The 13,927-nt window shown below is 53.0% G+C and overlaps 2 protein-coding genes across 7 annotated transcripts in view; one reads left to right on the top strand and one right to left on the bottom strand.

Annotated features, from left to right (window-relative positions):
• The window catches only part of PIAS3 (protein inhibitor of activated STAT 3), a 30,195-nt gene extending 20,256 nt beyond the window's left edge, over window positions 1–9,939 (top strand). For 2 of the 4 annotated variants that reach the window (XM_090052883.1, XM_090052884.1), the window contains 9 exons: window positions 320–454; window positions 1,385–1,490; window positions 2,093–2,166; window positions 2,535–2,695; window positions 3,112–3,248; window positions 3,644–3,812; window positions 4,277–4,410; window positions 5,795–5,832; window positions 6,793–9,939. In XM_090052883.1, the coding sequence (XP_089909009.1) occupies window positions 320–454; window positions 1,385–1,490; window positions 2,093–2,166; window positions 2,535–2,695; window positions 3,112–3,248; window positions 3,644–3,812; window positions 4,277–4,410; window positions 5,795–5,832; window positions 6,793–7,056 (1,218 nt within the window). In that variant the 3' untranslated portion in view covers window positions 7,057–9,939. Of the gene's footprint in view, window positions 1–319; window positions 455–1,384; window positions 1,491–2,092; window positions 2,167–2,534; window positions 2,696–3,111; window positions 3,249–3,643; window positions 3,813–4,276; window positions 4,411–5,794; window positions 5,833–6,660 lie in introns of all 4 variants that reach the window. The other 2 variants (XM_090052885.1, XM_090052886.1) reach the window with 2 other exon arrangements.
• Window positions 9,940–10,275: 336 nt separating this feature from the next.
• Window positions 10,276–13,855, bottom strand: NUDT17 (nudix hydrolase 17). Of its 3 annotated transcripts, none has more exons than XM_090052888.1 (8): window positions 13,567–13,825; window positions 13,012–13,134; window positions 12,364–12,547; window positions 11,879–11,904; window positions 11,541–11,633; window positions 11,232–11,330; window positions 10,932–11,068; window positions 10,276–10,602 (listed from the first exon to the last, which is right to left on the bottom strand). In XM_090052888.1, exons 1-8 carry the CDS (start codon window positions 13,642–13,644, stop codon window positions 10,422–10,424), a joined length of 921 nt encoding a protein of 306 aa, XP_089909014.1. In that variant the 5' UTR covers window positions 13,645–13,825; the 3' UTR covers window positions 10,276–10,421. The 3 variants fall into 3 exon arrangements, with proteins under 3 accessions (XP_089909014.1, XP_089909016.1, XP_089909017.1); XM_090052890.1 differs by having other exon boundaries at window positions 13,570–13,730; XM_090052891.1 differs by lacking the exon at window positions 10,276–10,602 and adding an exon at window positions 10,630–10,754 and having other exon boundaries at window positions 13,567–13,855.
• Window positions 13,856–13,927: the final 72 nt, after the last annotated feature.

Below are 13,927 nucleotides of genomic sequence, written 5' to 3' on the forward strand. Positions count from 1 at the left end.
GTTCTTTACACCTCCAAAAAACCCCCAGGTTTTCCAAAATAAGTAACTGCTGAAAGTCTGCGAGGAAACTCAGCCAGAGCTATTTACTTAAAAGAAAAAGGATTGGCTCAGAGAGTGAAATGGCTCATGGAGTATGAATCTCCAGCCCTGTTGCACTACCAGGGTTAAATGTCTCTTGTGTTCCTGCTTGGGCTCAGGCATGGTGTTGGGAATGTGTGGAGGATGTCTCATGTTGTCAAGAGATGGGGTTTACAGAGTGCTGTTTTCTAAGGAACGAGAAGGAAGCTTGCATGATCTCAGCTATTCTGTCCCTTCCCAGGGCTACCTGCCTCCCACAAAAAATGGCGCAGAACCAAAACGGCCGAGCCGTCCCATCAACATCACTCCTCTGGTGCGGCTGTCAGCAACTGTTCCCAATACGATTGTAGTGAACTGGTCCTCCGAGTTCGGCCGGGTAAGTGACCCCTTAAAGTCAAGGCATTGTGACAACCCTTCTGCCTTCTAAAGCATTATCATCCCTGTGTTGCACGTTGTGGTCTCAGCAAAGAGAAGGATGATTATTCCCCTCCAAAACCATGGGCACCCTCTCCGTGAACTAAGGGAGACTTCTCGGTAGCTATTGGCAACGTAGGGCTTAGGATACGCAGATACGCAATATTAATTGTGTTAATAGAGGGGCCGTGGGTGTGTTACACTACCAGAGAAAACCTTGCCAGGATGCAGCGATGTGTCACTGAATCAGAATGTTTCCTATCCAAACATCCTGCTGATTTCTGTAGACTTAAATTTTGTGCTGGAAAGAAACCTTGGCAAAACAACTGATTCACATCATTCAAATGGTAATGCCTGTGGGAGCTGAGGTGTCAGAGTAGATTTAGAGCTAGCTAGAATCCTTTGCATAATCTCTATTCCCAAAGATCAGATGCTGCGAGCAGAAGTGCGAGGCAGTTGTCCATATTCAGTGTAATGTGTTTCTTTCTCTATACATTTTATTTTTTAAACTACGAATGGATGTAGAAATACAGACAGAATTCTGGATGGATCCTTCCAACTCTAGACCCGAGTTCTGGAGGGATCTCTGTTCAAGACCACATTCAGCCAAAGTTGAAATGATTTTTTTGAACCAGACCTCCAGTTAGAAAATGGTATCAGGTGGCAAGGGGCAATGCCTCTCCCTGCAGGACAGGAGTGCACACACATAAGTCTTGTGTTGAAGGAGACAGCACAGAGCAGTGCGGGGGGGAGGTAGAGGTATTAGTATTATTAAAAAACATTGTTACTGTGCTGATAAGTAATGCACAGCAGCATGTAGCATTTGGGTGGTTGCTGTTTGCTTGGGATGTGGGTTGCAAACCTAGAGTCACATCAGCTGCCTCTTCCACAGAACTACTCTCTGTCAGTTTACCTGGTGAAGCAGTTGACTTCAGTTACCCTGCTACAGAAGCTGAGAGCTAAGGGTATCCGCAACCCAGACCACTCCCGAGCCCTGAGTGAGTACCCGCTGCTTTAACCATCATGTGCTCCGTTTTTGACTACATAGAGGAAACCTGAACTGTCCCAAAGCAAACGAAGCAACTTCTTATAGGTCCCTCTGGAAACGGGAAACCACATGCCCCATGTCATATGTACATATGCATACAGAACCCTGTTTTTATGAAGCAAGGTAGAAGGAAGGAGGTTACAGTAGAGTTCCCTTCTCTGTAAAGTTTTAGATGATCTGCTTCATTCAAATTGTGGATGCCTGTAGACACCCAACAGCAATCAGGCAGCTGGTGTGTTGTTATTGCTGCTTATTACGCTAATTAGACACTGTCACATTACGACCATGTGTTGCTTTACATTATCATTTCCCTCTGTTTTCTTCCCTTTGTAAGACTTTTGGGGAAAAGATTGCACAGTCTGGCATGAAGGTGCCAGGACTGGGGTCTTGAGGTACTACCATGATATTGTAGAAATAGTTTCTGTGGTGTCTGACATCACCCTCCAAGATGAATGCTTTTCTGAGATGAGCAGAATGTTTTGTCTGCACAGGAACAGAACCTGAAAAACGTCATTAATGCACAGTAAACCAGAGATTTTCTTTCTTATTCAGTCAAAGAAAAATTAACAGCAGATCCTGACAGCGAGATAGCCACGACAAGCCTGCGAGTGTCCCTTATGTGCCCGGTGAGTCCCTGTTCACGTGCTTTTTATGCATGGCCACAGAAAACCTAACTGCTTGGATATTGTAGAAAGTCCTTTCATGCTTCCCCCATTCATACAAGTTGGCTGGAAACTGTCAAGGTGGAGATGGAGGGGAGTTTGTGTCTTCCATCTTCACAGCTGGGGTGCGTATGGGGCAGAAAATGGAAAAAAAGTCTGTCCAGGGAGATGCCTCTTTTCTTCTACAATGAAGTTCCAGTCTAGATGGTACTGTTGGGCCCCCGTTGGCTTGTGCATGCCCAGTGAAAGGGAATAACTGGGACATACTGGTTCCTCTTCCTGCGCTCTGGAACCTGTAAGTAATGAGCCACGTTAATGTCTTCTTTCTCCAGCTGGGGAAGATGAGGCTAATCGTTCCCTGCCGAGCTATTACTTGCACCCACCTCCAGTGCTTTGATGCAGCACTCTATCTCCAGATGAACGAGAAGAAACCCACATGGACCTGCCCTGTGTGTGATAAGAAGGCCCCCTATGACAACCTGATCATTGATGGGTAAGCCAAGTCCTGTAATGTTGGCATAGACAGTAGGTCCCAACCCTTAAGAAAGCAGCATAAAATTGTCACTACCTGATGTTCCTCAACACTGATCTGCAGGGCTTACTTCAGCAGGCAAGAAGGCCTGTTCAGATCCTTCCCCAGTGAGGGGGACAAGGGAGATGAAGAAACCTGTTTACTAGGTTTTGAACTGAGACCTACCAGATTATTTTAACAGAGCCCCGTATACCCTGCTGGGTGGTTCTGCCCTGGGCAGGATTTGAGCAGGTAACTTAGAAGTGTAGTCTTGGGTTGGTGTTTCCCATTTACCAATTCACAGACCCTAGTTCCTGAGTTATTGAGCTGTTGGTGTGGAAACAGAGCAGCCTTCCCCATGGCTGTAGTATTTTATGCTCTTGCTTGTGTGCCTGTAGGCTGTTCATGGATATCCTCAATTCATGCACAGACTGCGATGAGATTCAGTTCATGGAAGATGGCTCCTGGTGTCCCATGAAGCCCAAGAAAGAGAACCAGGAGGTGTGCCAGACAGCAGCATTCAATGGGATTGATGGTATGGGACCTACCGCTGCCACCTTTCTTCATTTGGGTCTTGCTTTGCGGCTGTGCTTTTCACTGGAAGGATCCCAGTGCATTTCATATGCTTGAAATACAATTAGTCTGGAGATCAGGGCGCCTGCCACTGAAATGCAGCCACCTCTGCCAGGGAGCACGGCAGGTGCTGCATTATAGCTTACAAGAGGGAAGGAAAAAGATTGGTATTTGAAACCGATTGTAGAGCTAAAAGATGGATGGGGACCCCCAGGGTTAGCACTTTTTGCTCTGATGCTTGTTAATTTTTGTTTAAGAGCTTATACATCTGTGGAGGTGGAGAGCTGTTGGCCTAGTCATGGCTTGCTTTCTTCCCCCTTAGCTGACTGCATCCTTATGCCTCACTTCTCTCTGCAGCCAGTGCCCTTTACACGGTGAGCACAGAGGGGAAGACCTCAGAAGGCAAGAAGAAAGTGGAGGTCATTGACCTCACACTGGACAGCTCGTCGGATGAAGAGGAGCCTCCTTCTAAAAAGCAGTGCCCTATCACCACGGTGGCTATCCCGTCTACCACAGGACCCAAGGGGTAGGAGCTCTGTGCTGGTCTGTTTCTGGTGATTGTCTTGTTCTTTTCTCTGCACCCCAGAGCAGTCATACAACATAGAATACAGTACCATGCAGTGAGCTGCCCGAGTCCCCTGACCTCCCTCTGATATTGCACCTAATACAAACTCTCTGTATTCAGTGTAAAGCCCCTAGCTGAGGGGTGTAGGGGTGCATCTTTACCTGACCCCAGCCCCTCCCTGAAGTACTGACCCCTAAACAAGAAAGCTGAGGATTAGAGGGGCTGAACATTTTGGATGGAGGCAGGAGCTGCGTCTTTGTTCATTGACCCAGAGGGAGGGGACTGCTGCTTGGTGTACAGTGTTTTCCAGGTGTCTTTAGTAAGCGACTGCACTGGGGTGTGGGTGCATTTCATGCTGTGGGTACATTTCATGCCCCGAATGGGCTTTCTTCACTCTGGTTTACTGGCTCTGTGTTCCATTTCAGGGTGCTAAGCGTTGACCACCAGCCCTCCTCTGTCCTTCGAAGTCCTTCCATGACAGCTATCGGCAGTGACTATCTCTCCAGCCTTCCTATCCCCGAATACCATCCTTCATACCAGGTGCCATCAGAAATCCAAGGTAATGAGGGCAGCACTGGTTTCTGATAAACCCACTGAGGCAATTGTACCAGTTTACCAAGACATTGGCTGTAGCAACCTGTGCCCATGATTCCCCCTTTCTTGGGTATGGTCTCACCCAGAAGCCATTTGGGCTGCCCTAATCCCCAAACTGGCTTGGCATGGAGCTGCGTGGATTAGAACATGTACATTTAAATGGCAGAGTTCTCTGGCCCAACACAGAGTCAGGAAGGCAGAGCCTAGAGCACTAGTCCCACGAGCCTGACGTGCCAGGATATGAGGCAAGAATCCTGAACAGTTTTTGGAGACTTGGGCGTGAGGTTGTTAATGATGCAGACAGACTACATTGGAAGTTGATTTGGTAGTCGTGGATGACACAAAAGCCAGTGGCTAGTGATCTGCACGACCGGGGAAGAAGGTAGGGTGTTAGGCCTAGTCATTCACTTTGTCTGGTACAATGTATACTGGAGGGACATTTCCCAGTGCCAGAGGAGGGGAGTGGCCTACGTCTTTGTAGCACCCCCTCTGGCATGTTCTAAGGAAATAGTTTGTTGATTATAAACCCCCTCTTTTGCCTCTCATCTGACGGTCTCCATGTGCTTTGCAGGAGTGACTCACTGCAGTCCAGGGAGATAGGCATTAAATCCCCTCTTACAGCTGAAGAGATGGAGATTGAGTGGTCCAGTGACCCTCTTAGACCTGCCAGCTAGTCTGTCACAGACGAGCCTAGAATTCAGGTGTCCTGGTTCCCAGAGCTATCCCCTTCTTGCTGGCAAAGAGCTGATCCTTACAGGGGATGGAGTTAGATATGCTGAGACTGGTTTGGAAGATCTGTTAGCTGGTTCCTGTCAAGGTGGGAGCTTTGATTAACGTGCAGAGCTGCAGGCCTGAGCTCTGGTAGCCATTAGCAAAGGCAGGTATCCATCCCTGAGGTTCAGCGTAGAAATGTTCTCTCTACTCTGCAGTCCTGAGTGGTACCGTTTGACCATGGCTGGAGACAGCTGTGCTTCAGCAGTGCCAGTGGCCAAGTATTTATATAAAGAGAATCCTGTATATAGTTGGCAAATATATTAATAAATGTTGCCAAGCAGCAATGGGAGTTGTGCCTGTTTTAAGGCACCCCCATATATTGCCGGACACATTTAAGCGAGAACTTAGCCCTGCTCTATTGTTTCAATATCAGAGTTGCGTGATGAGGGTTTGTAGAGGAGTCTCTGTATGGTTCGTGCCTGAGGTGGATCTGGCCATAACGCAGTATCTAAGATGTAGAAGCAATTAGATCCCATTCATTTCTGCATCTAAACCTTAAGCACAATTTGGCCCCGACTTCCCACCATAGTTTATTTACCATTAAGAGATTTTTTTTTCCCCTTTTATTTTTCTAGGTCTGGATTTGTTTTCCTTCCTTCAGAGTGAAAATCAGGTAAGGTGTTTGTTTTGGTTTTTGGTTTCTTTTCCTTCCTCCCTGCCAAAATCTATAGACTGCCAAAAACGGCCATTTCTTTTCTGTTCCTTTATTTGGTTTTGTTTTGTTTTGTTTTTTGCTCAAACACTCCTCTTCTTCCTCCACCTCTGCTGTAGCCACTGAGCACTGCTATGGCTGGTATTCTTGTGGCTGCATCCAACCACCCTCCTCTTCCATAGTGCAGTCCGTGGAAAATCTTAGCACTCTTCCTCTCTGGCTTCTTGGGATTCTTGCTTCTTCTGAGCAGCATCTTATTATTAATAGCATCTCTGTTCTCAAGTTTGAAACTCTAGGGCCCAGAGCTGAATATGAATCACTTCCTTTAGATTCAGTTTAGCTGGAAGGTAATCTAGGCCAGGAAGACTTAGTGGAAGTATTTTTGTTGTTGTTGTTGTTGTTAACCGAGGTTGATCTGACCTGCCTGACATCTGGTCACGCCGTTGGTGACTCAAAGCTGATGACAGAGCTAGCTAGAAAGGCTTTCCCTGCTAGGCCTCTGACTCGGAGTGTGGCTCCATGTACATTGGCTTCTCACACTGGTACTGTAGGCTGCTGCTTTTTCTGTGCTTGGCTTTCCTTGCCACCTTCGCATGTCTCCTGTTCAGCCTCGCGTGAGCTGGGCTGAGTCCAACCCCAAGCCGAGCGGCAGGTTATGCTGAGTGGGGTGCAGCAGGCACTGTTTGGGTCAGGCAAAGTCTTGGTATACTGGTACTCTCCCCTGACCCGGTCTCAGGGGTCAGTTGTCATAAGCTTTGCTTATTTCCTTGCTCCATCTCTCGGTCCCAGAAGCATGAAATCCGTGGCTTGGCAGTGATGTGTATTGTCCTGGCAGTCTGGATGGTGCCAGAACCTAATCGCGGAAGGGGATACTTGGGAACGCACCCCTGGTCTGACGAGGCTCTCTCCCTCACCTGGCAGCATTACAGCCCTTCCGTGATCACCTCCCTGGATGAGCAGGACACCCTCAGCCATTTCTTCCAGTACCGAGGCACGTCCACCCATTTCATGAACCCCCTGGCCCCTGTGATGACAGGATCCCACAGCGCCGTCAGCCCTGCCAGCAGCCGCATCAGCAGCATCATCTCCATGAGCGCCATGCGGGACAGCCATGGACAAAGCGGGGCGATAAGTAGCAGCGCGGCTCTGCCAGGCTGTCGCTCAGACATCATTTCTTTAGACTGACCCACCCCTGGTGCTGTTTGGCGCATTGTTCTCCCCCTACCTGGGGATGGGAGACCAAGGCACATCTGCTCTCGAGTGGGTGCTTGGCTGGGACTGGAAGGACCCAACCAGTAACAACTGGGTTAAATTTTCTTCTTGATCAAGGCAACTCCCCCTTCACAGCCAGCTCCATGGTGACTTCCAGCCCTACCTCCAGGAATCCTTGTTTTCCAAGGGTTCAGTATCAACCCCTCACTTCCCAGATGTGTTTTTGTAGGGTTCTTGAGCTGCTCTGTGTAAACATCACCACCCCTGTGGCCAGTAGGTGCACAGCAGTCATTTCCCCTCACCTTTCCTTCCTGTGTGAATATCTCCTCCTTCCCTTTGCACCAGGCCCTGTGTACTAGTAGCCGTCACTGCCCTGCTGGACGGGATTGCAGAGAAGAGCTGGTAGGGAGGTGAGGAGGGCCAGTGGCTTCCAAGCAGATGCCTGCCACTGTTGTCCAATAGCTCCAGCATGTTTGCAGTGGGAATTGGGTTGGGGCTGCAGTGGGGGTGTCCTGTGGCTTGTGTGACCCCTCCATGCTTTCCAGCCCAGCACTGGGTTACTGCAGAGGCCTAAAGAGTCAGGAAGACACCAGTAAAAGTCTCCTTGTGGCCTGCCGCAGGGTTAGAGAACCAGACAAACAGAAAGCAGCGGAGGCAACTCAGCCCAGCTCCGTGGAGCCTCCTTTCCAACCCCACTAGTAGCTCAGGATGTTCCCAGTATGGTGCTAGCCACTGCAGGCAGGGGCAGCGAGACACCGGAGCTTGAAAGATCTGGTGGAGCTGGCTGAGAGCAATGCCCGTGGGGTCTAAATTCGGTGCAAGGAAAGAACCCATTTCCCCGCCCTGTCCCCACCATCTAATCCATCTCTTGATCCTTCCAGCCTGTGCAGGCTGGCAGATGGGAACCAGTATGTTTTCAAGGAGGAAAATGAATCGGGCCTCAGGTTGAGTAACTTCTGGTGTCATGAGTAACTGGAGAGGGACATTTTGCCTTTGAATTCCCGGTATTAGCTGTGCATCCCCTACAGCTTGCCTTGATGTGTATGAACCAAGGCACCTGGAGAAGCTTGAGGCCATTTGAACCATTGGCTCTTGATGTGGTATCTGGTAGCAACCCTGAAGCTGCAAGGGGTGGGGGTGGAAGACATTTCTACCGGCAGGCCAGCAGAGACCTGGCTGCTTGTCTCCCACCCACCTTTCCCTGCACTGGCACTGGGGTCCAGCCTAGCCCCAACTGTAATTACAATGTATTTTTTTAATTGTAGATTTCTTTTCCTCCTTTTAAATATTCCCGACGCAGATCTGTACAGAGAACAAAGAGATATCTATATTTTCAGTTGCAGCTTTTGTACATAGACAATTCCAAAGACTTCCCTGTTTTCTGTACTGACATGAGGACGAGATGAAGGTTGTGTGGCCCCCGCCGTGGGGAGCAGCACATCGCCCATTGCACAATTTATTTATGTATTTAAATGTCTCCTGTTGAGTTTGTTGCCTTTCCCAGCAAACCTCACTGCTGCCCTGTGAGCATCCAAGCCAGCCAGGGGTCTCGCTAAACCCCCCTCACCGACGTACTGCTGGTTCCAGCTGCTTTTTATTTAGCAGGACGGACACGTGGGTTGTGAGCTCTTCGAAGACAAGGGCCGCATGGGCATTTGGAAAGGTTTAATATGTAGCAATTCTTGGCACCTTTTCTTTTTGTTCAGTAAGCGTTCCACCACCAAGCTTTAAAGCAAGGCCATTTCCCTGTGGAAGGAGGGGCTGGTGCCCGAGCAGGAACTGGTGCCGGCAGCGTGTGGCTTTCTACTCCCCACCTCTGTGTATCCTGGCTGTAAGCAGCGCTTCAATGCAATAGAAGCTGCTCATCTCAACAGCTCAGCCGAGCATTCTCCAAGCAGGCTTCACCACGCTGGTCGCTTCTCACTGCCATTTTTGAAGCCCGGGTGATGCTCTTCCAGCTCTTCATTCAAGAGCCATTCGCTGGAGAAGGCTGAGTGAATGCCTTTCCAGCTAGCTCCTGGAGTGCTGTTTTTACTGCCTAAAGATCTCCAAGCACCAGGCCCAAGTGTGGGTAAGCCCAGAGGGAGAGCTCTGCATCTGCTCTGCTTGCAGCTCTTGGGTCAGAGAAGCACTAGGGCCAGGATCTGCTGTTGGGAAAGTGGGGGCTCTGAAAGCACCTTTCCTCCCTCTGCGTTTCATCTCCCCAGTACCAATCTGGAGGGGGTAGGACCAAACCTGCTGCCCCGTATACGTTTCAGTAGGAACATAACTGTGTTTTCTCTTTTTAAGTCCCAAGGCTTGGTGGGAAGGGGACCAGCCCCAGCTATTCTCTCTTAACATCCAGCCCTAACCATCTGTCTTCTGTGTTGTCCTCCGCTGTCAACAGCTGAGAGCCTGTCAGCAGGCCCAAGATAAGCAGCTGACAGAGCGTCCCAGCTCCCTTGGCAAACACAACGGCTCTGCTCTCCTCTCCTGGGCAGACAGATACTTTCAGTGTTACCTGGAGGTAGGGTCTGTTGATACAGGCCCAGGCGTGTGAAGGCTATGGGTCGCAGTGGCTGTTTTAAAGTTTTGTACATATGGTAAGCTGTTTCGGGGGCAAGGGGGCGTCTTTTGATACTACTGTCCGAAATCCCTTCGTGGTTTGTTTTGGTTTTTTTTATAAACTCTCACAGGCGGGAAACATTTTCTCTATATGCACCGTTTGGAAAGAGACGGCTCTCTGTGGCTTATTTATTCTGTCCGTTTGATATCCAGCTGTTTATCTACTCGGAAGAGTCCTGTATATGCAAACTACCTTTTAAATAATAAAGTTCTGGGGTGGGGGGGAAGCCTCCTGTCCCTGTGTGCATCCCACTTGGAATTCAGCAAAGTCGATCACCAGCTAGGGAATGGGCAGGTTCTACCCATTTTACAGATGGGAAAATTGAGGCACAACCACCCATGAGTGCAAGAAGGTTCTGAACCCCCAGCCTCTGACTTGGAGCACTGTCTCCTGGTTACACACCTTGCTGAAGGCAAGGTGTCTGTGCAGGGGGGCTCAGGGTGAAGGTGGCTATGTCACGTCCTCACTGCTCCGAGGTAATCACCTGATTTTGGCAAAGTTCTTTCATTCCCATCAGAGCCGCAGCAAACCTTGGCTGTCTGCTGGAGCCCCCCTTCTTGCTACCCCAGGACACAGACTCACTGGTGTAGGAGGTAGCATCTTTATTCACTGTGTTGGGGTGCAGCGGGGGCTTTGCCCTGCAGTCAGCAGTGGTCCTGCTGTGGTCCAGCCCGCAGGCTCCTGCAGAGCCCATGCTCCTCTCAAACTCCCTGCTGAGGCCGAGACTTCAGCCCTAAGAGGATGAGGGCCTAGGGCTTTGCTGCCCAGCTGTGGTGTCTAGCCAGAGCCGCAGGGCGAACTTGGTGCCAGTGCTGACCCGCTCCACATCCTCCCCATGGGCTGGTGCCGTGTTCAGCAGCGTGGCAGTTGGCAGCTCCGTGGCCTGCGCCTGGCCCCCACTCAGCTCCATCACCCTGCAAGAGGGGCAGTGGCAGGGTGGCTTCCCCAGGTGCTGGAAGCCAGCCCAGGTGCGGGGTTCAAGGAAGGCCTCCAGACTCCATGGCCCAGAGTTCAGCCCCAGCCCTGCTGTCCCCAGGGCTCTTGCCCAGCATCTCCTCCCTGCAGGCTGGAAGGGAGTTGCTTTCAGGCCTGGCCTGGCCCTGAGGTTCTGGCTGCATCTACACAGGATCAGGAGCCCCTGTACAGGGGGCACCTGCCTCGGCCCCAGAGCTGGCTGGATCTTTGGGCATGAGGTCAGACAAAGTCTGTCCCTCCCCTCGGGATGGGCAAGACCCCTGCTTACCTGACTGTGGCTGGGAGAAGGCTGGGCACCTGCTTCAAGCTCTCTGCCATGTCCCCAGCTGCCACGATGGACTCCAGGATTGGGGACTCCAGCCAGGCATAGGCGCTTACCTCACTCTCATCAGGCTGCATCCTTGCCTGCGGGCCACGGACAGGGCTGGGCTAAGACAGGCGCCAGCTTTGGGGTAGGGAGACCAGCCACCTCCGCTCCCCACAGGCACTGGGGCTTCCTCAGGGATCAGCACTATTGGATCCAGGGTGTGCATGGTGGAGTTGGAGCCCTGGGGGAGCTGAGACTCACCTCCAGCTGCTGATGGGGCTCCTCAACCAGCAGCAGCAAGTAGGCTACGATGTGGTGGCGGCGAGGCAGCCCCTGGCTCAGCCGAGGCGGGAACACAGACTGCAGGGATGGAGCGTGGGATTGGGAGGCAGCCGCGACCTGCACAGGGCTGCTGCCTGTGGCTTGGCTCGGCTCAGCTCAGCTCAGCTCAGCTCACCCAGGGAAAGGCAGGACTTGCATGGTGTGTCTGGTGCTGGCTGAGACAGCTCTAGTTTGTGGGTCCCTTTTGAGCCCAACACCTGACACCTGCCACCCCTGCCCCAGTGTTACCTCCCACAGGCCGAGCATCTTCCAGGACACTGCTCCTGGCTGCAGCCGCAAGCCCGTCTCCTCCTGCAGCTCACGCAGTCCCACTTCCAGCAGCTGCACCCCAGAGACCACAAACAGAGGCAGAGATCATGGCCTGAGACAGTCCCACCCTGGAGCCCAGATGCAGGAGGTCCCTATGGCACCTTGGGCCCCCAGATGCAGAGTGGAGCCACCCCACAGCATACATTGGCACAGGGGGGGAACCTAAGGCAGGGCAGGGACTTCTCCATGGCCAAGTACACATGTGGCAGCCCCTCCTGTTCATCTCTCCTTCAACACCCCAGTGTCCCCCCCCTCACCTGTTCATCTGGCTCCACGTGCCCACCTGCAAGGAAGGGGAGATGTCAGGTGTGAGTGGGAGGGCAGTGTGCACAGACAGCTTGGCCCAGTGCCCTGGAGCTGCACCAAGTTGCTGGTTCAGGTTTATCTTGACAAAATGGATATGGCTGCTGCTGGGCACCAGGGAGGAAAGGGGCCAGTGGAGACCCCCAAGGCATGACTCCTCCAATGGGTAAAGTCAGTCGTGGAACCCAGGAGTCCTGCTGTGCAGCTGCTACAGGCTGGTCCCTTGCCCCAGCTTGGGTCAGAACCCAGGAGTCTGACCTCTTGGCTGCTGCCTACCCAGGCTCCTTTCTGGGAGCTTAACTAGGCCCTGCTCATTAACGTGCAGTAATTGCACATCATTCCATTAAGCTAACAAAAGCTGGACTGCTCCATCCTGCTTCTGTCCTCCCAGACTCCCCATCTGCCCCTGGGATAGCCTGCCTCCCCCACCTTCTCTCACCTGGCGGGACCCAGATGTTGGGGAAGATGCTGAGGCCAGGCGCCCTCCGTGTCAGCAGGACCCGCCTGTCACTGGTCTGCAGCAGCACAGCTACCCCCACGTCCACACCGCGGCCCCGCAGCTCGGTTGGCAGCGTGGCTGTCTGTGGCTCGGCCAGGAACTTCATGGGGCAGAAGGGTGGGCGCTGCAGGAGCAACAGCCAAGGTGTGTGATTAGGGCCTGGAATTGGGCCCATGGTGCCCCTCAGTCCCATCCCCACCCCTGGACTTCCTGCCTTTCTGGCAGCTCAGAATGCAGCCACCTCTGGGGTGGAGGCTGATAACGGCTGGGAGGGCTTGGCGTAGGGACTGCCCTTGGTTGCTTCCAGCTTGGAGCCCTTCTGCCCTCCAGGGCCATTAGGGGACCTTGGCATGGACGTGCAGCGCCTTGCGCCTGGGGATCTCCAAGGGCTGTGGCAAAGCCAAGCTCCCAGCCCCTCTTGGAGGTAGGTGGTGGGGGAACAGGCCATCACACCAATGGGGAAGCTGTGGCTGAGCCGGAAATGCAACCCTGGCATCCTGGCAGCCAGGCTCTGGCTCCTTGTAGGGTGTTGGGGAGAAGCCAGGCATCCTGGCTCCCAGCCCCACGCCAGTCTTGGCCTGCGCTGACCTGCAGGATGACGCTGGTGGAGCCGGGGAAGCTGTGGTCAGCGAGGACGAGGCGGCCGCAGTCCAGGCCGACATTGACCAGTGCTGTGTCCTCATGGGGGGTGCAGAAGTGCCCGGTGATGCTCTGCAGGGTGAAGGGCAGCATGAGGGCATGGGGCAAGGCTCTGCCTGCCCTGCCTAGAGCTGGGTGACAGAGCCTGGGGCCACAGGGTCCTGTTGGGGTGGCCAGGTAGCTGGGATGGGGGCACAGCGTGGGCAGAGCCAGGTGGGTGAACTGCTGCAGCAGAGGCAGCTTGGGGGGCTTCCCCCCTGCTTTTCCTCCTCCCCGACACCCCCCTCCTATGTGAACATACCTGCAGGTCCCACACATACATGTACACGTGTGCACACAGGCTCCCCTACATGATGTATACATACATGTACTCACAACCCCCACAACGCTTGCACACCTACATGTATACCCCCCATGCACACAGCCCCCCCCCCGGCGCGCACACACACACACACGTTCCCTCCATGCATGCACACACATGCCCCCCTGCAGCCCCTTGCCCACCACCTGTAGGAAGGCAGCCCGTTGGGGCCGGGCACCACCCCGGGACAGATGCACCAGGACCCGCGCAGCGCCCTCCATGCCTGGACCGGGAGAGGGGGCTAGGCCAGGGAGGCCTTGGGCGGAGCTGGCAGAGCGCAGCACAGAGCAGTGCCCCTGCTGGCAGACGGGCACCACTGCAGCCACCCCCCCCCTACGGCTGGCAGATGAGATCCCTTGGGCCAGGCCCAGCCTCAGTCTGTCCTGGGATGGGTGCTGCAGCCTGCACTGCCCAGGCCCTGCTGGCACCAGGCAGAGGGTTTCATAGAAAATTAGGGTTGGAAGGGACTGCAGGAGGTACATCCCAGCCAGGCCCGTTTCATCT

The sequence above is a fragment of the Crocodylus siamensis genome, chromosome 6 (genome assembly GCF_052110815.1).
Source record: "Crocodylus siamensis isolate JL-2025a chromosome 6, ASM5211081v1, whole genome shotgun sequence".
Taxonomy (NCBI): Eukaryota; Metazoa; Chordata; order Crocodylia; family Crocodylidae; genus Crocodylus; species Crocodylus siamensis.

What these genes read in the sequence shown, in the direction of transcription:
- NUDT17 (XM_090052888.1), bottom strand. Translation starts at nt 13,644, where the DNA reads ATGGAGGGCGCTGCGCGGGTCCTGGTGCATCTGTCCCGGGGTGGTGCC. An exon ending in CAACATCTGGGTCCCGCCAG is followed by an intron (nt 11,905 to 12,363) that starts GTGAGAGAAGGT and finishes CCTTCCTTGCAG; the next exon opens with GTGGGCACGTGGAGCCAGAT. An exon ending in CTTCTCCCAGCCACAGTCAG is followed by an intron (nt 10,603 to 10,931) that starts GTAAGCAGGGGT and finishes CCCCTCTTGCAG; the next exon opens with GGTGATGGAGCTGAGTGGGG.